At 34.1% G+C, this 24,005-nt stretch overlaps 6 protein-coding genes across 6 annotated transcripts; 3 read left to right on the forward strand and 3 right to left on the reverse strand.

Moving 5' to 3' along the window:
* On the forward strand, positions 1,177–1,814 carry LOC109330589 (classical arabinogalactan protein 1-like). The gene has a single exon (XM_019564830.1). It carries the CDS (start codon positions 1,249–1,251, stop codon positions 1,609–1,611), a length of 363 nt encoding a protein of 120 aa, XP_019420375.1. The 5' UTR covers positions 1,177–1,248; the 3' UTR covers positions 1,612–1,814.
* LOC109331511 lies at positions 3,497–5,473 on the reverse strand. The gene is made up of 5 exons (XM_019566052.1): positions 5,119–5,473; positions 4,962–5,027; positions 4,427–4,509; positions 4,129–4,331; positions 3,497–3,702 (listed from the first exon to the last, which is right to left on the reverse strand). The coding sequence occupies exons 1-5, from the start codon at positions 5,319–5,321 to the stop codon at positions 3,610–3,612; spliced, it is 648 nt and encodes a 215-aa protein (XP_019421597.1). The 5' UTR covers positions 5,322–5,473; the 3' UTR covers positions 3,497–3,609.
* LOC109331510 lies at positions 7,268–8,726 on the forward strand. Its single transcript, XM_019566051.1, has one exon. The coding sequence runs from the start codon at positions 7,430–7,432 to the stop codon at positions 8,639–8,641; it is 1,212 nt and encodes a 403-aa protein (XP_019421596.1). The 5' UTR covers positions 7,268–7,429; the 3' UTR covers positions 8,642–8,726.
* LOC109331508 lies at positions 10,814–13,044 on the reverse strand. The gene is made up of 2 exons (XM_019566049.1): positions 11,569–13,044; positions 10,814–11,446 (listed from the first exon to the last, which is right to left on the reverse strand). Exons 1-2 carry the CDS (start codon positions 12,701–12,703, stop codon positions 11,091–11,093), a joined length of 1,491 nt encoding a protein of 496 aa, XP_019421594.1. The 5' UTR covers positions 12,704–13,044; the 3' UTR covers positions 10,814–11,090.
* LOC109331509 (guanosine nucleotide diphosphate dissociation inhibitor At5g09550-like) lies at positions 16,204–21,899 on the forward strand. Its single transcript, XM_019566050.1, has 13 exons — positions 16,204–16,407; positions 16,846–16,908; positions 16,991–17,074; positions 17,771–17,878; positions 18,031–18,203; positions 18,604–18,715; positions 19,316–19,396; positions 19,463–19,525; positions 19,650–19,751; positions 20,046–20,170; positions 20,622–20,832; positions 21,108–21,182; positions 21,449–21,899. Exons 1-13 carry the CDS (start codon positions 16,321–16,323, stop codon positions 21,500–21,502), a joined length of 1,338 nt encoding a protein of 445 aa, XP_019421595.1. The 5' UTR covers positions 16,204–16,320; the 3' UTR covers positions 21,503–21,899.
* Positions 21,430–23,793, reverse strand: LOC109331512 (ycf20-like protein). The gene is made up of 3 exons (XM_019566053.1): positions 23,239–23,793; positions 22,004–23,027; positions 21,430–21,514 (listed from the first exon to the last, which is right to left on the reverse strand). The coding sequence occupies exons 1-2, from the start codon at positions 23,403–23,405 to the stop codon at positions 22,586–22,588; spliced, it is 609 nt and encodes a 202-aa protein (XP_019421598.1). The 5' UTR covers positions 23,406–23,793; the 3' UTR covers positions 21,430–21,514; positions 22,004–22,585.

A 24,005-nucleotide genomic window follows, 5' to 3' on the forward strand; every position in this document is an offset into this window, starting at 1 on the left:
TATATATATATATATATATATTAAGTCAACTCATGAACCTAACGAGTCTAATTGTATGCAGCTCAAGTTCAACTCGTTTATTTAATGAGCTTAGTTTTCAGCTCAAGTTTGACTCATTTGATTCATGAACCAAATTTATCAAGCTAAATAATAAGTCAAATTTTAAATGGATATCAAATTAGTTTATTGTCAAGTATAACTATTATTGTCTGTACATGTTATAGGTATTTGCAAGGATAGCCACAAGTTTAATTTTTTTGCTATCCCTTGATTTCAAGAGATTTTACTCGTATAAAAAAAGTATCTTTCAACATCTTTTATGGTGCATGTGTATCCGCCTCAACAGATATTATTTTAAGGAAATAAATCTTTGACTTATGGCCTAATATTAATCCCATAGAACCATTAGACAAACTCATCCTTGATTATAACATTCGTAATTTAATATTTTATTCTCTTCGAAATTCAACTGTGAGAGAAATCCTTCAGTAACTCAAAGTCAAAATTCACATCAGATATATCTATTCCTAGATAACAACATTCTTCAAATTTTTCTGGTGATGAATTAATTCATTAGGAGCATTTTTATTGGACTATAAACTCTAAAGTTGACCAGATCTTCTTAATACATTGTGGCTTTTCCACTTCATTTCGTAGCATCCACATCCACCGTCAGATAAAACCTTGATCATCATTAAAACTAGTGTTGTGAGAATTATACAATCCAACTATTGACCGAACTTGAAAATGACTTTAGTTTACATTCCTAATTGAATGATGGGTTGAACAATTTTAAATTGAGGAATTTCTGATCCGACATGTTAAACCTAGTTAAACTAAAATAATCCAAAAAATAAAATCAAACAGTTTATTTAAAATAAAATAAACATAATACTCTTTTAATGTTTTGTTTTATTTTCCATAAAAAATAAATAGAGAAACTTCATATTATTATAATTATAGGGAACTATAGCACCCCAAAAAAAAAGCACCAAGTTTTTTTTTATAGGGAACTATTAATTATATACATTGGTTCAACTGTACTATTTAACGATTTAAACTGTTAAATTTAATACATGATTCTTCTAATTTGATGTCCATTTCATGAAACTAATTAAAGCACATCAATTTATCGCCTTATCTTCACGCGGAAACCGCTCTATAAATAACCTTCCAAACCCTATCTTCCTCCTCACAAAGCATTCTTTTCACAGTAGAAACCTCTCAACATTCTTCTATCCCTTAACAATGGCCGGTTCCACCGTTGTGCTGATGCTTGTGTCTGCATTGTTTTTGAGCGCCACCGTGGCTCAATCTCCGGCATCTGCTCCGGCTGCATCTCCGACCAAATCTCCCGTTTCCGTTTCTCCTTCTGCTCCGGTAGTGAGCGGTCCTTCACCTTCCGCCGCCGTAAAGTCTCCTCCATCTCCTCCTCCGGCTACTTCTGACACTCCAGCTGGCGCTCCTTCCGCTTCTCCCTCATCGATCTCTGAGCCACCATCGTCTCATGCTCCTGCAGAAGCACCTGGCAAAAACGGCGCCGTATCCAACGGATTCACCATTGCTGGATCTATTGCTGTTTTCGGTTTCACCGCCGCGTTGATGATGTAGAGAGTTGTTTGGAGTTATGTTTATTTTCCTCTTGTTTTTAAATTATTTTTATTGTTATGAATTACGACATGGCATGAATCGTGGACTATTTTACTTGATTTTTGGTTGTTCTTTCTTCGCAGTGTGACGATTCATCCATTTGATTATTTTGTGTATCTTTATTATAATTTTACTCATATGAATGATAAATTTACTCTCCACTAGTTCTGTGATATGTCATCTATTATTATCTTTATTTGCTCTTTTCATAAATGTATTCCATATATGGATATGATAACATAAAATCCTAAATGTGTTACATCCTCGATGCTCAATGGCTAATAGTTTAATTTTGTTACAAATGTGTATAACTAAGTAAATTGATAATTGTTTTTATATATAGAAATTGAGCAAGTGGCAAATGTGAAGTGCAAAAAGCTTGAACAATTAAACCATGCAACGGTGACGTTTATATATATTTGTCTTATATTTTAAAAGTTTTCTAAAATCTAAGTGCATTTTGAGTTGTTCTCCATCTCGTCTCAAATCTGTGTGTCTCCTTTTGCTACTTGAATTTTAGTTATTTGATAGTTTTTAAGTCTCTCTTCAGTTCAATACACACTCAAAATTAACTCGTCTGAGTTTGTCTTATATTTGGGGAAGGAATGACATGGTGAGTCACCGTAAATATAGGAAAGGGTGAATAGAACCCGACCTACCGCTCACTTGATACGGTCCCATTACCACCAGGTTGAATAGGGTTGGGTTTGAGTTTAGATCCAATTAATATTTACATTTACGGTCGAGTAGAGACCAAACATGACCTGTTCCATGATCTTAATCATCATGTTTGTGTGTCTCTATTCAAATATGAACATAGTAATTTTACACATTTTTATGTCGAAATTATCATTGATTCTTTAATTTTTCATCATACATACACATATATGGTTAACAATATATATACATATATCATTTTATATATCAAATTATATGTTCAGAATAATAAATAATATCGAGAAGACTTTATTTAAAATGAGTATTTATTTTATTTATTAGGATAAAGTTAGCTTCATATTTAGGACCTAGTTAAAATTCAGAAAAATAATCCCAATATTTAGGGTCGGGTAGCCCAGGCTCATCCCTAAATACAGGTGAACTCTGCTATGCATCAAAGCTGGTACTGGGGGATTTTGCTTCTCGAGGAAGATGGTAGAATGGTTGGTTTGTTTGTTCTTTACTGTTTTTTTCTTTTGCTTCCTCACTTTCACTCATATTGTACTATCAATTGTTGAGTTATTGATTGGTGTGTTTTGTCACAGTCAAAAGCGACCATGTTCACATGTGACATGTTCTAAAGCGATGTGAAGTGACGGGGATTGAAAGGTACGAGCATTGTAATCACTAGTCAAAAGATTCCCGTTGTAGGAGTTAGAAGGACATGGAAAAGTGTGACCACATTTTTTATTTATTAGAGTCGAAACATACTTTAATCTAATTGCACAGTAGAGTGGAAGATAATGTACATAATTGTGGATGAAAGTGTGTGGGTTCCTTTTACATAATTGAGATAAATGTAAAATTAAAGATACAATAACATAAATAAAAGAGTATAAAATCTATGCACGAGCGGTGTAAAGATTTATACATATGCACCTCATCATCTACCATTTATTTAGATTACTTTTTTTTGAAAAGTCAACAATAATTAAATATCAATGGTAGATGTTACAGTAACAATGTATAAAATTCATACACTAGCAATGTATACATCTTTTTCTCTAAATAAAATCCAATCTAAAATTTTGTCCATGTATATCTGTTGTTGCTGTTTAAACTTTAAACACCTTATTCCTTTTTTTTTAAGGAAAACAACTCCTTCTCCTTTATATGTCAAAGTAAATGCAATTAGGCCTTACAAATAATACTATTTCACAGCAAAGAACATTAATATGCATAGAGGATCTTATGTACATTAATACAAACAATGACATAAAGAAAAGTAATTTCATTTTGGCATCAGCTTTTCCCGGGTTCTTTCTTCACAATCTTGTCAATTACGGGTTCCATGAAGGATTCCAAATCATCCAGGTCATTCTTGAGTTCTTCAACCTGTGTTTCATTAACCAAATCATTTTAAATAACACTCTGGATTGTTATATTGGTGAAGCCATGTCATCAAATCAAATATGGGAAGAAATTATCAGATAGATTAATTACCACTACATAATCTCCTAAATGATCCATTTATTAGTTGATATAATAAAAGTAAAGACATATTTTGTTTCCTCGTAATTTTTATATATACTAGTTTGGTATCTACACATTTGAAACTCCAAATGGTCTTTAAGAATATTTAATGTTAGTCAAATTATTTATTTTATTATTTTTATGAACCAGATAGTAAATATTTTGACTCACATTTATAAGATATAAGTAGTAGTTTAGATTTATTATATAGGTAAAAATTATTAAGTACTAAATGCCTATTAACTCATAATAATTAATAACATGTACCTATCTGAGGTAGTATCTAACCTTATGTATAAACTCTTCTGTTAGTTGGGCACCATGAAGGACCTGTTTTGATGCATGTTCTACCACCAAAGCTGCTTCCTTTAGTTTACCATCCCCAGGAAGCTTCTCTGCTATATTTTCAGATACCCTTTCTGCTACTGTTGCAACTTTTTCTACTACATTGGCCACTGTTTCAACCTCTTCAACCACAATCACTGCCTCTCCTGAATGCATTCGTCACCCCTAGTTAACAAATATTGTAGAAATGTGGTAGTTTTTTTAAGTATTCAGTGTGTATACTATATAGTATGTTATATACCTTCTATTCTCCGCAGATTTTCCCAGTTATGTTTCCAGAAAGGTATCAAGAGAGAAAGTAACGAGCCGAAAACCCATCTTAGCCTGCATGTTCATAATTAAAATATCACTTCGTGTTATATTTGTATTCTCCATTCATTAATTAATACTCTTCGTCCTCTTTTATTTTTAGATGAATTTTGCATTTACATGTAGATCAATGAGTTAGATATCTTGATTGTAGCCAATTTAGTTTTTTTTTTATATAACAAAAGATATCTTCTTATTCTATAGGAAATAACTAATTTCTTTCGGGTGTATGAATATCTTCATAACAAATTTCGCTTAAAGGAATCGACACTTTGATATTTGATCTAGTATGATATTTCAGGGTATATCAATCTACATCAGGCGACCAACGCCTTGTTGGTAGCTAATTTAGTAATCAATATCTATGAAAGAAACTAGTTATTTCTTCAAATGTTTGGTGAGCAATGCTACATAGCCAGAATTTTGATAACATTCAAGAGTTAGTTGTAATGGATGTTAGTTCATACCAGTAAGGAAAGCTGAAATTTGTAGAAGCAGGGGCATGTGGTTCAACTTTGATATTCTTCAACTCTCTAGAAGTATAGTTTGGAAACAATTTTCAACATTGATATTGGAATTGATAGAAGATGAAAGCAAATGAAGTGTTTTATTATAGTTATTTACCCATTTGGATTAGTGTTTGTGTTGCTATTGGTGCTAAAGAATTGAAGACCAGGATGCACCCAATAATCACTTCCAACCTTAGCTGGTGACATAATTGGACTTTGTCTCTGTAGTCCACCATAGCTAGAATGTAATCTGCTTGCACGAACTGCATCAAGAACACTTCTGAATCTTAGAGTTAACCATGACCCTCTTCTTGACATTATGAATAAATTTTCAATTTCTTCACAACAATTTGAATGAGATAGTGATTATCAAACCTTGTAAGAATTACTTTCTAGTTTCAAGTAACTAATTTAGCTATAAAGATGCCTAATTTTATATTGGTATTAGCTTGTGGGATTGGTATAAAGAAATTACATGGTAAGAATTAAAAATGTGAAGCCAAAGTGTAGAGAAATTTATAAGGTGATATTTTGGTTTGATTTCGTGAAGCAAAGTTATTAGGGTGAAATATCTATGTACTGACAGTATAAAGATTATATATGGTTAGTATATTATCTACCATTCATTTGTATTATTTTTTTAAAATCAATGATAATTAAAAATAAATGGTAGATAATAGACTAATAATGTATAAAACTCTTAGGTGTTCATATGCATATTCCTCACGTTATTATGCCTAAAGAAGGGAAACGTACTTTAAGTATTGGGTATGTCACGTTTGTTCCTTGTAAGTTAAACCTTTCTGGCTTTAAAGGCAAAGCTTGTGATGGGGTATTTATTTTCTTCACACTAATGATCAAAGTTACTTGCTGAAATTCTTAAAATACGCAACAAAAACGTGAAAAGGGGTTTAACACTTCAATATTTTGAGTATGACAAAAAAAGTAGCAACCTTGATATGCTTTGAGATAGCTTTATCAAAATTAATAATGAGAGTTTTTCTTATGAAAGTAGAAAAGATTTATGTTGGTCATGTTTATCTTGATTCCCACCAAAGCTATTGCGAAAATATAACAGCTTAAAATTTAGAAATAAGGTACACCTCATAATCCCTTCACAATTCTGAAAGTGTGAATGAGTGCCCTCCTTGCCTAACCTCTCTACCATTACAACCACAGAAGAAGTCATTTGACTCCATCAAGAAAAGGTGATTTGTAAAAGAAAGAAAGAAGGTAGAGGGAAAATTCTATTTTTGTGTGTACATGTTACTCCCAATACGACATTGATCTAATGATTTAAAGCCCAACTAAATCCAACCAAAAGATCAATGATTCAATTCTTGTGATGGATATTTATTAGAATATGCAACCACGATCCCGAAAGGATCAATTCATAGACTTTGGAGAATTTGGTCTGAATTCATGGAATTTAGTCTCTAAAGTCAGTGCTACACTTTAAAGAAGTATCACCCCTTTTTCATATAATTTTTTTACTTTAAAAAAAAACAGAGAAAGCAATAATGAGGAAATGATTGATAATTATAAAATAAATACAAATAGGTATGAGAATATCAGTTTGCATGGTTTGAACTTGGGAGGTGAAACCATATGCTACCTGTTTCATTAGATTTGTATAGATTAATCCAAAACAAACTAGAATGTCATCAACAAAAAAATTGAAAACCCAATTTAGTATCCAACACCTAACTATATTTTGGGTAAACGGAAAATGGAAATTTCAGCCAACCATTCAATTCCAATGAGAACTAATCCAACCTCATCATGAATCCTAAATATAACAAAAACTAAACAAAGTGCATGTTCTTTACTAACATAAGTCATAACACTACTTTCACACGGCATCAAATCAAAACAAACTCCTAAATAAAGCAAATAATTTATCTCCATCATTTGTTCTCTTCCTAAATAAATTCCCCTTCATACTCCAATTCTTCATTCACAAGCCAAAAACAAAACCAAAAGAGTTACAAACTTTGGTTATTCCCACATCAATCTAATTCTTCCTTTCTTCCTCCTCTGAAAAGGGTTCATTTCTTTTTTTTTCTCACTCTGGTGGTTCCTGAGTTTCACACTTACATGGCTATAACTGGGTGAAACGGTGGAAACGCCACCGTTTTAAAGAAAGAACATCACAATGGAGGTAGAAAGGATGATGCAGTTGATGCTTTTATATTGTAGAAATCCAAATTCCCGTGTAGCACTTGTGGGTGGAAACCACACCGCTGCTAGATTCTCCACTCGCTAAATTTCAATCTTTTTGATTGTTGGATTTTCTATTTCTTATTCTTGAAATTGTCTTCACTTTTCTGCATCTGGGTCTTTATAATTTTACTCCAACGGATTTAAGCTCTTTAATTACATTATTTGAAGTTTCTGACAAGGGTCTTGCTTTGAACTTGAAATCAATGGAATTGGGTAGCGAATATAATAAGGCTACGATCTGGAACAAGATGAAGTATTTGCATGGTTTCAATTCTGATATTGTTTTGGTGATTCGGATTGCTGATGCACGTGTTTTTAGCATTGTGTCAAGGTTTTTGTTTTTGGCTATGGTTTTTCTGATGTTATTTTTCTCTGGGTCTATTCTTAAGGGATTCTCATCAAATTCACATTCAGTTTCTTTTTCTGGATTTGGTGATTCTGCATTTGAGTCCATCAATGCTGAGGCATTGAATTCAGTTCTGCATAATTTGAAAGAAGAGGGTCTTGTCAAAAATGAAGATAAGGCTCTTATTATGAGCTCTCCAAATGGATTTGATGGTGCTTCTGTTTTGAACAATGAAGTTGATGTGGTTAAGGACTCTGATTTGGAGATAACAAGTTCTTTACCAAAAGAGTCATATGATTTTGTGTTCACACCTAGCTTTGAGGATGCTAAGTTTGATGATGGCATCCTGAAAGTTAATGGCATTGTGGCTTTTCCATTGAGCATTAAGCCATCAAATGCCAATTTTAGAAAACCATCTCATTACAAAGTTGTGTATCTAAAGCCACAACATGGCTCTATCATTGTTGCATTGAGGAAACTTAGCATGGCCAACAAGTTGGTGGATTCTTCACCAAAAAGAAAGCTATTGGCAACTGAGGCCAAAGCAATGGCCTTAAAGGGTCTTGAAGATGCTCTCCTTGAGCCACCAGGAGATGCTTTAGATAAATCAATGGAGAAGTCGAAGATCAGGTACCTACCTGACTTGTTGAGTGAGCATCCTCTTCATGGTTACAAGCGAAGAGTATTCTTATCTGTTGGCTTATCGACCGAAAATAAAGCTGCAATTGAATGGTTCCATAGGAACTACCCAAAGAAGGATACAAAATTTGAGATTCACAGTCACATTGTTGCACCAGAAGATTCAGTTGTACTGCATACCGATCTTTCGGCATGGTTGTCTAAGCATGTTAAGGAGGAAGAGTATGTGGTGATGAAAGCAGAAGCAGATATGGTGGAGGATATGATAAGGAAAAAGACCACCCACTTGGTGGATGAACTCTTCCTTGAGTGCAACAATGAGTGGTGGCAAACGGGTGAGAAAAAGAGCAACAGAGCATATTGGGAGTGCTTGGCATTGTATGGAAAGCTGAAGGATCAGGGAGTCGCAGTGCACCAATGGTGGGGTTGAATGAGACAGACATGGCACTTAATTAGTGCTCGCCTGCTATAGATGTTGTTACATGATTGTTATATAATTCTTTCATTTTTACCTTGTATATTGCATACCAAATTTAACATACCGTATTTACCTTGTATATTGCATACCAAGTTTAACATACCGTGTATTATGTAGCAGATTCATCATAAAGAAGGTTTCATAAAATTAATATAAAAAGTGTTAATTGTGTACACAAGTGAATCGGGCCTACTGCATACTAAGTAACTATGCTATCTAGTATTACAGGCTATTCTTCTGGCAAATCAGAGTTTGAGCACTGGTTATAAAAGCATAACCATTCAAAATAACCAGAGAAGTGACCCTAAACACACGGTTTTACATGAATATGTATCACCAATTGTTAGGATTGAAGTGTTGTTATGATTCTAAGTTTGAGTAATATATAGGTAAAAGAAATTGTACAATATGTTGTGTTTAAGACTTGTCGCGTCCCTCCAACCCGTCCCAGCTCGAAGCTTTTGGGAAATGAAGAAAGACACATTCATTTACATTTAGGCAATTTGTGAGACGAGATTATTGGCAGAAACGACATTCTCTCGGTAATTTTATTTGTTATTGGTTATACTCTGAGAAACTCAGAAAAGCATTTTTTACCATAAACAAATCCATACTGATGAAAGTGTTTTATTGATGAACTTGGACGATGCATTGGTGAAGAAAGTGTTTTACCACTTCTCAATCATCACATGCAATTGATGGAGTTTAGAACAAGTTACTATGAATTTGTCCCACCAGGTGTTCCAATTTGTTGGTAGTGAAAATTTATCTTGTGAAATTTGCTACTTACACGCATGTTGCGGGTTTGACAAGTTTGTATGGTAATCGTGTTCAACAAATAGCTTGGAAATTGATTTCGAAATGAAGATCTTGAAACTAGAGAATTTCAGAAAATTAAAGAAGGCTGAAATGAAAAGGGACTAGAAATAAAAGGCTTGAATTTTAAATGAGTGGAAAGTAAAAATTGCATGAAGTGAAGGAACAAGAATTTAAAGGCTAAAATGAAAACGAACAAAAATTATAGTGCTTGAAATCAAAGGTTTGGCAGGAATTTAAAGAAGACTTGATTTGTAGGCTTTACATGAAATAACCAGGAACCATCATAAGCCACTTATAAGGCTAAAAATCAAAATTCTATAAGAACCTATGATAATCATCATAGTCCACTATAAGTTAGAAAACTGAAATGAAGTATAACTTATCCTGATCAAATTTACACACAAATTAAGATCAAGAAAATACTCTAGATAGAATTGTAACAGAACTTGGCAAGACTTCATCAGAACCAAATATCAGTAAGATTTAACAATCACTACTCAATAAAGTTTTGAATTTTGAAGCAGATGACAAATTGTGAAATCTGAAGCAAATAGAAGCACAAACAGAGGAGGGGATAATCTACAATTTGGTAGGGGAATATATGCAACACCTATTAGAAAATCAGTAATTCACAGGTAAACATCAAAATATCATATTTTCAAAAGCAAATACTAGTCATCTAGCAGAATGAAGATGCTGATGTAAGTAGAAAAACCATTAAAAAACATGTTTCTCTTCTAAATCATGAGTGACATTAAGTTACATGAGTTACAGTGCAAAGCACATAATAGGTATCACCATATCCCATAAATAACCTTTTGAACAACACTAGATGTTTTTAAGCCAGGACCAAACATACTAACAAGGATATCCTTGTGATGAAGAGACAAGAGACAAGCCATAGGCAAGACAACATGATACAGAGAGTAAGTTAAACTAACACTCCAGGATAAATTGCTTCTTGAGAGAATCACAGCTACTTTCAACCTCTTTCTTTCTTATGACATTTGAGCACATCGAAAAAAGAGAAGCCATTTAGATGCGATAACTTACTCCCATGAAGAAAACAGCACAGAACCAAAACAACACAATAATTCAACTCCCATGAAGAAAACAGCAGAACCAAAATCTAAACAAGCAAGTTTTAAAAATTAAACACTTATCTGCACAAGGCAAATGCTTGTAGCATATAAGATACTTGCTAAAAAGCAAGGCCAGTGCACCAACAGATTACACATATGTAGTATGCACATGTATCAGGAATTCAGGATTGTCATGGATACATTTCAGAGTTGAGAGGAAAAATAAAACTCCAAACAAGCTCTCCCATGATATATCCATATTGCGACTTGATTAAAACACCAATCAGTAATATATCCTTCCTCAATAATGCAAAGAAATACATGAAGCAGTCTTACTCAAATAGTACAAAACAAAAGTAAGGTTATATTGCCGCAAATTATTGTAAAATTTAACAATGACAAGACTTCATAATAGCTCAGCACTATTTTGTGCGACAAATACATAGAACTAACAAAAATCTATATTCCACAGAAACGAGAAAAAGCAGGCAACTAAAAGATTAATGATCCTTAACCTTATCATCTCCCACAACATTGAGAATGGGCAAGCTACTGAGGAACTCATCGAGACCCTCAAAAAACCCAATCCCTTCAATATTATCATCAGCCTGACCAGTTGGATTGCCTTCACGCATGCCAGCATGAGAAGGCTCTTGTCGTTCTTCCGCATCATTACTGAACTCCACATTCAAGTCCAACTTCCCCAAATTTCCTGCACCCCTCCTCCTAGGACCACCCACTGCACCTCTCTTACCAGGCTGTGCCCTCTTACTTGTACCTGCACTTGCATTTATACCATCAGGCACTGCAGGCGCAATACCATTCACTGTCACACTACCAGTACCACCACCACCCGAATACCATTCACTGTCACACTATTCCCAACAACAACACCCACATTCTCATTCCCAACAACAACACCCACATTCTCATTCCCAACAACAACACCCACATTCTCATTCCCAACAACAACACCTGCATTCTCATTCCCGACACCACCACCTGCATTCTCAGTCCTGGCACCACCACCATGACTGCTCCTCCTAGGCCTCCGTACAGGTTTCCTTTTAACATCAGAGAAGTTCTTCCTGGAACTCCTTGCTCTCTTACTCGCCCTGCTTTTTCCACCTCTCCAGTCTCCATCAGAATCATCCTCACTAGGGTCTGAAATATTGATAAATGCGGTAGCAACCTCGTCATCATAATAAACCCAATCCTTCTTCTTCTTGGTATTCCCTTTCAAGGAGCAAGGGAAAAGCGGCGAAAACGGGTTCCAATTCGAACCAACCCCATTGATATCTTTCGAATCACCAGAAAACCCTAACGGTAAAAAACCCCAAGTGCAAAAGGATTCATCTAACCCATTCAATGGTGGCGATCGAATCACCACAGCATGAAACCCTCTCCTACAGTTCTGGCACCGTAAGGTACAGTCCTCGTACACCTTCGGATACTCGTACATAACGTAACAGTAAGGACACGACGTCCAGAAACTCGCTCCCTCAGACTCAGTCCAACCTAACTCTTTTGGCTGGGTCAAGGACTCGGATCGAGTGTTTCGACCCGGTCCAGCCAAAACATTTTTAGACCTAGGGTTTTTCTTTTGTTGCGGCTGAGGCTGGAGAGGTGGTGGTGGTGGTTGCCGTTGTTGAGGAGGTGGTGGTGTTGGTTGTGGTTGTTGAGGCGGCGGTGTTTGGGAAGTGAGTAATTGGAGATCGTTGTCGTACATGGCCTTCTTGACGGAATCCGAGAGGACGGACCAAGCGTCATGGACGAGGGAGAACGCATGGCTGGATAAAGCGAAGGGGTTGCGATGAGGATCGAGGAGGAGGGCGAGGCGGCGGTACTGGGCGGCGATGTGGTCGATATTGGTGGTGTAACGGAGAACCTGAAGGATCCCGTACCAGTCGCGATGGTGATCGTTGATCCGAGTCTCGCCGGCGAGGACGGTGTCGATCACCGTGACGAGAAGCTCAGAGGCATCGAAAGTTGGATCAGATTCACGGGCACGGATCGCGAAGGAGCGTGCTCCGTGTAGATCACGCGCGCTAAGGAGCTTGTTCGCCGTGAAGAGCCACCGCTCCGCCTCGGCTCGGTTTCCGCCACCGTCCATGATGGTTTTTCTGTGTGCGAATTGATGAACGGGACATGGAGTTGTGGCATTTTTGTTTTTATTTAATTTAAATATAAAAATGGGATATGAGGCGAGGGTAGTTTGGTCATTCGTGCGGAATTAGGGTTCATGTGTTGGGAGTGATAAGAAGGTTGTAATAATCAGCGGAAAAAGAAACGAATTGGGAGGTTGTGTTGTAAGATGAAGGAAGGAAAATAGAAGGAAAATAGAAGGAAAGTAAATACTTGCTGGCACTGTTTGTTTTTCAAACTCTGACTCGAGAAATGAGATCGGATTGTGAGAGTTGAGGTGCTCTTCCATCTTCGTGTTGGGATGGCGATTTCTTTAAGACCCTTTAACTTTGTTTTCGCTGCTTCTCTTATATTTATATAAGGGAATAAAGTATCTCTTATCTCTCCTGTTATTAAAGTGACGTGTAATGTTTTGTTTTAGAAATATTTTTATAAAAAATAATTAAATAAGACACGTGTTATTAACAAGAATAAATAAATTATTTCCTTATATTAAGAAATATTTTATTCTCTTTATATAAATCTTAGTATCCTCACAAACAAAATAATATATGTCACCTATAAAAAAATATTGATAGAAAAACATTACTTTATAATATATATGTCATTTTTTTATTATAATTTAATAGAATAATATTTTCTTTTTTCTATTTATATAAAGTTACACTAACTCTCACAATCAAATAAATCAACTCAACCTTAATTCGGAACTTAACACCTAACTCCTATTTAGCATTGATAAACTTAGTACATGAACATCAATAAGATATTGGTTTAGTAATGTATGTTCTCACTAAATTTACACAAAGATCAACAGTGCTCCATGAGTAACATTTGTTGAAAGGGTAGTCATGCACCCCGAAAGGATTAGTTCTTCACTATTTGGATACATTTGATAGTACCAAAAATCTTGGTTCATAAACCAAATAATTTAAACTTTATCTAAAAATTGAGCTTGTTAAATAAGCGAGTCGAATTTGACTCAAATATAGTTTGATTCGTTATATTCATGAACTTGTTTTGTTATATCATGTATATGCATGAGAATGACCCAAGTGAGAATATGATGTAAACCCTCCTAGGGCAGCCTTTGATCCCAATGGCAAGAGAAGTCATGATGGTCCTACAACTAGGGCCAAAGCTAAGGTAGGGGTCATTAAAGTCTCAAAAGACATAATTGACCCAAGAGAGGGTATGTGAGGATGACATTTATGTCCTTAGGTCACTTTCTACTTGTTTATTTTATTTTCATTGTTCAAATAAATGAGATTGTATTCTCATATAGTCTTAGGTTTATTTTCATTCAAGTATTTTTAGTATTTAATTCATGTAATATGGGTTGGGAATTATTTGCAACATTGGTCCATATTCATGACCAAGTAGTTTACTTAGGTTCAAGGGTAAGCCTTTCACGTGGCTAGGGCAAATGGAAGTCAAGGCATGATCATTTCAAGGAATGAGGCACGTAAGGAACTCTATTTATAAGGACAAACAAGAATGATAAAGCAATTCAGCTAACACTTTATCTCTAGGGCAAACAAGGAGATAAGGCACGGAGGGAAAACGAATTTAAAAGAAGATAGGTTTGTTTTAGCAATTTGAATTTGAAAGAAGATAAATTTAAATTTGAATTTGAATTTGAGAAAAGATAGATTTGTTGCTGCCAACAAATATAATCTTTTCAAATCAGCCACAACAACCTAATCTACACATTAGCTTCTCAAATCTCCACATAATTTCGGCCAAACTCAAATGCAAAAACCAAGCCAACAACACCAACACCAAATTCGAATCAAGCTTCCTCAAATCAAGGAAATCATCTGATCTGAATCTTCTTCCAAACCGTGGAGACTATTCAACCCAAATTACATTATTTAAATTAGGATTTCAAATTATTCAAGTTATTTAGGACTTGGTCTATTTTCTTTTCAGCCAAGGCAACTTTGCCTATTTATGGATTCAGATTGGATTAATAAAAGTTAAGTTGAATTTTGAGTAAATTTGAATTGTTTTAGTTGAGAGCATTTCTCGTAAACCTAGGTTGGTCGTGGCCACCATTATTGTTCTCATCAAGCATCCTTAAATCTTAACCTGTATTCTTAAACCTTAACCATTATTGGCTGTGGCGAACTCCATAGCTTATCAAGCAGCCTTGCTTGTGGCGATTCTCCCCTTCCATTCTTTTCCACCTACAACTCATACAACCTGCCTCATGCACAAAACAAACCCTAATATCACTCTAATTTCACAAAACCGAATTTGGACTCTAAAAGTCCTAAAGTATGAAGCTAAACGATCTTTAAAACAAAGGCATCCCCTAGAGGTTGTCATCAGAATAATTCTCAAATTATAAGAATAGTAAATCGGCATCATGCAAATATAAAGAAATGATTAAAAATAAAAGTTACTTAATAACATATGATTAAAAAAGTGATGTGTGATCATCTCCCAATCTTACGATTCAAATAAGATATAATAATATATATAATTGTTCTCATTTCTTACATTAAAATAATATAATATCTATGCATTGTCAGTATAATTATTATGATTAATATATCATTAATCATTCATCTGTATTCATTTTTTATGAGTCAATAATGATTAAATATAAAATGGTGAATGACAGAGTAACATATAAAACTCATATAATTTGAGTATATACCTATTTTTTTCTGTTAAAATTTTTTTTCAATTAAATCATTTTCTGTGCATATATACTAGTCGACAAAGTCTAATACATGAATAGTTACATTTATTATTAATTGGTAATACATTCATGATTCTAATGATGAAGTAGTTAGGGAGGAGGTAGATGTTAATGCAAAGGATAATAAGTGGAGAGGAATGATGCTCATATTTGGAGCATGTTGCATGCCATATGACAAGAATAAATCGGTGTTAAATCTCATTTCTAATACAAGTTATTTAATTCTAGTTATATCACAAAAAATAACTAAATTTCATTAGTTGGAGGAGTTAGGTCTATTTACTAGGTTCAAGAATAGAAAATGGAACAAAATCATCATCAAATTTGATAAATTATTAAAACTAGTCTACAATATGATAAAAACATTCTAATTTACTTCATCTTATGAAAAAAGTACACAAAAGATGGTTGACAATTAGAAAAAATAATCTTATGAAACTAATGTTTTTGAGTAAATAATTTGGACGATATTTAAATGGGTAAATAAATACAAAATAAATAATTTATGGGAATACTTAATTTTTTATTTTTAGTATTATTAAGAGTATTCTCGATCAGTCGAATTTCATATTGACGTTAACATTTTCTTTTTAACCTTAATTTATGTAATTAAATTATTGTTTTCATTAATTTTACTAAACTAAAAAAAATAATTATGTACTAAACACGTGGCTGCATGTTAAAAGCAGTTATTTTTGGGGAGTGACGTCACTTACCCGCTGAAGACCTGTTCTGTTTCAAATCTCTGTCACAAACAAAAACAACATAAAATTTCTTCCTTCTTCGTATCAACAACACTTTTATTTTCACTCTTTCTATTTTGTATCTGCATTTGAATCACTCTCGTTGTATTATTTTCTGTAACTCAATCTTCCATGGATGAAGAATACGATGTAATTGTCCTTGGCACTGGTCTTAAGGAATGCATTCTTAGTGGCCTTCTTTCTGTTGATGGCCTCAAAGTAATTTCTCTATTTCTCTCACCTTTTTTTATTGCATTTGATTCTCCTTTTTTCCTTGTACATTCTTTATTTATTTTGAAGCTAGATTCACTAGATTGTCAAAGAAGTAATGTTTAGATAGATGATACAAGAGAAGATTAATGTAGAATAGAAAGTATTTGTCATCAAGTATAATTTTATAGTTCATATTATTATTTACATTTGCTCACACAATAAAATTAAAGAAAAAAAATGTAATATTTACTTTTTTGAAGATTCGATAATGAATCAATATAAATGGTGAAAATGAGACTGATTACTATCGATTAAGAAAATACTGTTGCGATATTCTTGTTTTGGAAACTCTACAATAACATTGTCACTGCAAGCATTTTTTCACAATTGGGATCAATGCTAATAGAGATGATGTGCTCTTTTTATCCTATTCACTTGAATCAGGTGTTGCACATGGACAGAAATGACTACTATGGTGGGGCATCTTCATCTCTTAATCTTACACAGGTTGCAACTGAAGCATGCAAAATATGTCCATTTTATTTAATGTTTAGTTCCTTTTAATGTTAGACTCATTTTTGCTGTATAGCTGTGGAAGAGATTTAAGGGAGATGACAAACCACTAGAGCACTTAGGTTCTAGCAGGGAATTCAATGTTGATATCATTCCTAAGGTACCTGCTCTCTTGTATATCACTCTTTATATTGTTAAATGATTTTTATTTTTGCCTTTATCTTTCTGCTATTTCTATCACAAGAAGAAAGATCTGTTGTCAGATCTTGTCCATACCATAGTCACATAATACGTGGTTCTCCTATAGTATGCGGTATGTTACCTTGTCAAATACCATTTTGTTAGGGGTATATTCAGTAAAAATTTGATAGCTCTTTGCATAGTCGTTTCTAGTGCTGTTTCTTTTAGGTTTGAATCTAACACTATGAGAAATACCCAAGGATAATTTTTTTTCTTATTTGTCATAACAAGTGAGTGTCTACAACCAATTATTATTCTTGTCTTTTACTCAAACTGTAGGTAAAAATCTGGTTTGTTCCTTAAAGGGAACCAGTACGCAAAAGAACCACGAACTGATACAAGAGAACCAATTCGCGGTTCACTACCAAAATGAGAGAATCGTATTTCAAAGGTCCATACGATGGCCTGTGTGCTAATGATAATGAAACAAAAACAATAATAGCAATGAATGTTTAAATTTTTTAATTAACATATCATGTTTTTATTGGGACAAAACAACATATATGAGACAACATATTTTTGTTCCTACACTATACTTTACTATAGTATCTGTTAGTATGTTTTCCATTGTTATTCATTTATGACAAAAACCAACTTTTCATCTGTTTTATGGTAGTTTATGATGGCCAATGGAGGTTTGGTCCGTGTTCTAATCCACACAGATGTTACAAAGTATTTAAACTTTAAGGCTGTAGATGGAAGTTTTGTTTATAATAAGGGAAAGGTATGCCCTATATTAACCATATTCTTTACTTTCTTCTCTATTTTTCACGATTGGTACTTTTCTATATTGTAAAGTTTGCATTTCATACAACCTTTTGAATGTTGAGAAAAACCTTATAACAAAATGTATTTACTTATTTTTATTTTTAACAGATTTACAAAGTTCCAGCAACAGATGTTGAAGCACTGAAGTCATCTTTAATGGGGCTCTTTGAGAAGCGCCGTGCTCGAAAGTTCTTCATTTTTGTCCAAGATTATGAAACAAATGATCCCAAATCTCATGAAGGACTAGATTTAAACCAAGTTACAGCAAGGCAACTGATATCGTATGTATCAACTTCCTTTCTTTTCCTGTGAAGAAAAAGTATTCACTGAACTATGATAATATATCTTACTTACATGATTCTATGTAAATCTGACATGATTTTTTGTATACAAAAAAGCATTTTCTGCTTTAATATGAACATTTTGACAGTTTAATTTGCCATTACTACTGATTAGAACACGGCAATAGAACGATACAGAACAAACTAAGGCGAAAATTGTGATCATTTCAGTGAGTGAATGTCATTACTTTAGAGTTTACAGAAGGTTGCCACTCTAGTGACAAATTGTTCTTGCAGTCATCTGTATATGATATGCAGGAATTAAGAATTACTTTAACCAATTTCAATACTTAGTTTCACTCTACTTTTCTCCAATTTTTCTTGGTTCCTCCAAATGCAGGAAATATGGGTTGGAAGATGATACAATAGACTTTATTGGGCATGCCTTGGCACTTCATCTTGATGATAATTACTTGGATGAGCCAGCCAAGGAATTTGTAGAGAGAATGAAGGTACTAATTTACAAATTATGACATCAGGGAATGAATGATAGATATTTCATTATGCATCTATAATAGAAACCATTTAACTGAGGCTGTGAAGGATATAATAGTATTAGAAAAGTATGAGCCTATAATCCATATCACTGAAGGACATAAAAGTAGTAGAAGTTACATGACTTTGCTTGCTTAGTCTTTATAAATGCATGAATATGAATAGAGTTGCGGCCTAGGATGCATGCATCTTTCATGTAAAACACATATCAGTTTCAATGTGTTGGTGCCATCATGATATCAAATATTGAATTACTAATACACTTGGTCTTGGTAAAATTGAAGCATCCGAAGAGGGTTATCTAATGCATTATTATACTATAATGACAACGACATTGATAAAGGGAAAACTAGATGATAAACATTTTTACCATCTAGTCGTTACCCTTATTGTTACATGGCTACTGAAATTAAACTACTAAATGATATAACCATGATTCCTTAGGCTTCCCCTGTTTTCTCTGACAAGGGAATTTGTGTTATAGATGATATTGCATGCATAGAGTAATCTGGTAAACCTTACAGGCATATATCTAATGTGTTGGATGTTTTGTATAGCTTTATGCAGAGTCCCTAGCACGTTTTCAAGGAGGTTCACCTTACATATATCCACTATATGGACTCGGAGAGTTGCCTCAGGTTCTCCATATCTCTTCTGTCTTAAATTTAGTATACTTCAGGAACTAACTTTGATTCCTGTGATAGGCATTTGCACGTTTGAGTGCAGTGTATGGTGGAACTTACATGCTCAACAAGCCAGAATGCAAGGTAAGTCTGTAACATGCTTCTATATACAGGAAAATCATATGAACTACCATAATTTCTGGTGGAAGCTTGTATATTGTAACAACAGAATTAAACTGGATTTGAGATTTTATCTTGTGGTATATAGGTAGAGTTTGATGGTGATGGGAAAGCTGTTGGTGTGACCTCTGAAGGAGAAACAGCCAAATGCAAGAAAGTTGTGTGTGATCCTTCATATTTGCCTGATAAGGTATCTTATGTTAAATTTGTAAGGGTATATATCATTATCAGGACTATGAGCTACATTCTTAAAAGTTTTTTTATTTCAGTCATGGGAAATGTTAGTCTGCATGAATGTCTAAATGTGTAATCTTTCATATGACACTAATTAAATAGGACAACCCATTAAATAGGATGACCCAATGCAGGAGGAAATTATTTCCAGGATTCTAACCTATGATCTAATAGTCACTAAGCAACAATATTATTGTTGCATAAAGTTCATCCTCTTCATATGACACTAATTAATTAATTAATCCAACAGGTACGCAAGGTCGGAAAAGTTGCACGTGCAATATGTATTATGAGCCATCCTATTCCAGAAACTAATGATTCTCACTCAGCACAAGTTATTCTGCCCCAGAAGCAACTTGGTCGCAAATCAGATATGTAAGTTTGCTTTCATCAACTGTGATGGTTTCATATTTCACAATTCCATTAAAAAATTGTCTGTGTTTTTCTCTCCGAGAAAATAGTTATATTTCATGTACTTCAGGAAAAGAAGAAGATCGAAATCTTAGTAGGACCATAGTCACTATACTCTATATCCATGGCTATTCAACTTTGTAATTACATCAAGTTATTTAATACACAAAATAGGTTGTAAATTGCAGAATACAATTGGTGAATTGGGCAGAAAGAGTTTCATGTCTGTCACTTATTAATGTTAATAGTGAAGAACTACTAATAAACGATGCAATATAGTTTACATTAATTAGATTCCTTCGGTTGTAAATGACAAATTATAAATTAAATAAGAATGGAAGAGGGGATTTTCATAGTGATCATTCTTACTTCCAACTTCATAGGTTTTGTTTCCTGATCCCCCTTGTCATATCAGGTATCTCTTCTGCTGCTCTTATGCTCACAATGTAGCACCCAAAGGAAAATATATTGCTTTTGTTACATCAGAAGCAGAAACTGACCAACCTGAGGTGGAATTGAAACCTGGTATTGACCTTCTTGGACCTGTAGATGAAATATTTTATGACATGTATGACAGATTTGAACCCACCAATGATCATCAAGCTGATGGTTGTTTCATCTCTGAAGTAAGTACTCAGTAGAATCTCTCCTAGTTTTTTTCTTGCGGTTATTTCCTAACCACTGTGACAGGAATACAGAATCAAACATCCTTATGGTTTAAGTGAAGCAATTAATAGATCATGTCATGGAATTTTTACAGTTAATATATCATTAATATCGTTATGCTCTTGTCTTTGGTTTCCTTCATGATAGATATGATATCTTCAGCCTATATATTTTTTTCCTTATTCTTTTCATCTTGGAAAATCAGTTGTACTAATCCGTAATTAAATCCTTGCAGAGCTATGATGCTACCACACACTTTGAAACCACAGTACAAGATGTGATTGAGATGTACAGTAAGATCACAGGAAAGGTAATTTCATTCCATTTTTTTCAGTTCATATACTACATGCTATTACATTTTCCATCTCAAATTCATTTTTGTGTGTGAATGGTATCTTTTATTCAGAAAAATCATGCCGCATGTACACACATAAAAACATTATGCTCCAATTATAGTATTAGACAACAGAGTATCACATCAAAGGGGATTACAATGTAACATAGAGAGTCTGTTTTTTGTTTTGTTGATTTTATAATTATTCTTAATTACATTCACCTTGTGGTTCTTTGTTTCAGGCTCTTGATCTTTCTGTGGACCTGAGTGCTGCAAGTGCTGCAACTGAAGAATAAGGTTGCTTGAATCTATATACACACACACGTCCAAGTATTAGAAAGAAAGCTTTTTATCTTCATTATCTAATAGTGAGAGAGCAATAAAAAGATAAAAATCTTTGTAACTATTGCTCGAGGGGCAATTTATGCCTCATGTGGTTGCATTCTTTAACTCATGTCAGCTATTTTTCAGTCAATATGATTGTTGTCATGATTTTCCTGTTATCATGAAATCTATTTCATTACCCAAAAAACTAAAAACATGTGACTGTGATATACAGTAAGATCATAGCAAATACGTGGTATACTGCTGCAAATTAAAATTTGCCTTCCAAGAAAACTGAGGTTCAAATGAAAACATGTAAAGCTAGATCTTTTAATCCCTACAAACTTTTCTCATCAAGCTTAGCATTAATAATAATAATAAAACAAAAAAATTCATATGTCTACTTACTAACACAATGACTATGCAAGATTATATAATGTGATACTTATGAGATTAACAAAGTAATCAATCACCTTCCTCCTAGATTCAGTTCAAGCAGAGGTCTTCACTATTTCTAGTTTCCATTCAAGGCACCAGGAATTGAATCCTAAAATTTCAACCTGTTGCTTCATAATGCATACCACTCCCAGCACTTAATGAAGGTACACCATCTGTTGCTATATATATATTAACAAAAGGAGCAATACCACATTCATAATTTTTTATATTCACATTGGTGCATTATTGCATAAGTAGCTCCATATAAAGATATAAAATTCAGGTAGCTCCAAAGCCCCTTACTTCAAAAGTTTCCTCTTAAACTCAGCAACCAGAACAGATTTGCAAGAGAAAATGAAGTCAGGGGTCATGCTATGCATATGCAAGTACGTAGCACTATGCACAGAGCCACGAAGTTATTAAGCAATCTTCATATATACTACTCATATATATCACAATTACATGTACACAATTACTTTAAAACTTGGTAGCATAAAGAGAAGGAACGCCAAACTTGAGGGTTACCAGAGTTTATGAAAAAATAAGATATTGCATAGGGGCCAAGATACAGCAATAAATTGAAAGGAGAAAGCGAGACCGACACGTTTTGGGGGTCCTTAGCTGCCTAACTTAAAAGCATCCACAAAGAGGCCTAAACATATACCAGCTTTCCAATAGTTCATCATCATTAGAAAAGACTGCAGCCTCCTAGTCCTTACAGTAGGTGGCTTTTTATACATTAACATACCAATCCCCTCGATTGCAGCCACTACAACACCAGCAACCAGAACATCCCAATCGCCGGTTTGTCCAAGGATTGTAGCTAGTGCATTTGCTGTGTAGAAACCCAAAAGTAGCAGGAATATTTTCATAGGGAAGTTCTTTCTAGCTGAGTTCAGCTTTTCTAGAAGTTGTCTGCCACCTGCAGCCACTATCCTACCCAATCGAGTACCGCCAAAATTGGAATTATCTTCGTTGAGGTTTTGTTGGTCACCATTACCGGACATTCCACCTGTGTTCAAGGCAAAAGCTACTCTCCACCCAGATTTTATCAGGAAACTGATAATGCACAGATACAGAGAAGAAACATTCAGATATTATCATGCAAATTAACTTGTGAGAGGAAAAAGGAAAGTACCCTGTACTGCTAAAGATGCATAATTTCCATATTTAAAATTTTATGATGACAGACTTGGTAGCATAAACTATCAAATGGGTGATTTTTGGATAAGGGAAAACACAACATGCTGAAATGGGTTCAAATTTTTACCAGTTATAGAGAGCAGGTGAAGAATTCATTCCAACTTTTAGAGTTAGCCCAGTGAAACTTGGCTTACAGAAACAGCTATGGATTCTAGAAGTTGCGGATATACATGATTTTTGGGAGCTTCCATTCTCTGTAATTGATAATCTCCAATGCAGATTCATGGATCCCATGCTATATATAAGTCTTGAGAATTGTTTTACAGCATTTCACAGGACCCTAATCTGCACAAGTTAAAAGCCTTAAGAACTTTGATGTAAAACTTTACATCATGCATCACTAATTAAATTACAAACAACAAGATAAACTTTAAAATTAGAATAACATATTGGATGGGATATAATTGGGTATAGTATTCCTTTGGTGCTTCACTACAAAGTGGGTCAAATCCCGAAATTGAGCAAAATAGTGTCTTGAAAACAAGAAAACAAGAAAACCCTGGAAATTATCGAAAGCTCAGGATTTCGAAGTGGGGTTCAATTTGAATGCAAAAAAGATAAGACAGGAAGATGATCCAGATTAGTTTTTTAAACTTATCTCACTCCTTGTAGGGAAATTAAATGTTTGAATTAAAATTAATAGTATCTAAACTATTAGATATCCCTATATTTGATAACTATGGAGTAAATTCAAAAAACTTTACCTAACTAAATCCCCACCCAAAAGATAATATAGTCATTACCGTCACATTATTACGATTTAATTTCACGCCATAATTATACTTTGTCAACACAATCACAATATTATGGCATCACCCACCACATCACCGAGTC

This window comes from Lupinus angustifolius, chromosome LG17, assembly GCF_001865875.1.
Source record: "Lupinus angustifolius cultivar Tanjil chromosome LG17, LupAngTanjil_v1.0, whole genome shotgun sequence".
In the NCBI taxonomy this organism is placed as follows: Eukaryota; Viridiplantae; Streptophyta; class Magnoliopsida; order Fabales; family Fabaceae; genus Lupinus; species Lupinus angustifolius.

Excerpts from the sequence above, each read along its gene's own strand:
- LOC109330589 (XM_019564830.1), top strand. The coding sequence starts at position 1,249 with ATGGCCGGTTCCACCGTTGTGCTGATGCTTGTGTCTGCATTGTTTTTG.
- LOC109331511 (XM_019566052.1), bottom strand. The coding sequence starts at position 5,321 with ATGTCAAGAAGAGGGTCATGGTTAACTCTAAGATTCAGAAGTGTTCTT. Across the intron at positions 4,510-4,961 it reads AATTTCAGCTTTCCTTACTG|GCTAAGATGGGTTTTCGGCT; the intron begins GTATGAACTAAC and ends ATGAACATGCAG. Across the intron at positions 3,703-4,128 it reads CAGAAGAGTTTATACATAAG|GTTGAAGAACTCAAGAATGA; the intron begins GTTAGATACTAC and ends AATGAAACACAG.
- LOC109331510 (XM_019566051.1), top strand. The coding sequence starts at position 7,430 with ATGGAATTGGGTAGCGAATATAATAAGGCTACGATCTGGAACAAGATG.
- LOC109331508 (XM_019566049.1), bottom strand. The coding sequence starts at position 12,703 with ATGGACGGTGGCGGAAACCGAGCCGAGGCGGAGCGGTGGCTCTTCACG. Across the intron at positions 11,447-11,568 it reads TGGTGTCGGGAATGAGAATG|CGGGTGGTGGTGGTACTGGT; the intron begins CAGGTGTTGTTG and ends GTGAATGGTATT.
- LOC109331509 (XM_019566050.1), top strand. The coding sequence starts at position 16,321 with ATGGATGAAGAATACGATGTAATTGTCCTTGGCACTGGTCTTAAGGAA. Across the intron at positions 16,909-16,990 it reads CATCTCTTAATCTTACACAG|CTGTGGAAGAGATTTAAGGG; the intron begins GTTGCAACTGAA and ends TTTGCTGTATAG. Across the intron at positions 21,183-21,448 it reads ACAGTAAGATCACAGGAAAG|GCTCTTGATCTTTCTGTGGA; the intron begins GTAATTTCATTC and ends TCTTTGTTTCAG.
- LOC109331512 (XM_019566053.1), bottom strand. The coding sequence starts at position 23,405 with ATGGGATCCATGAATCTGCATTGGAGATTATCAATTACAGAGAATGGA. Across the intron at positions 23,028-23,238 it reads TCACCTGCTCTCTATAACTG|TTTCCTGATAAAATCTGGGT; the intron begins GTAAAAATTTGA and ends GTGCATTATCAG.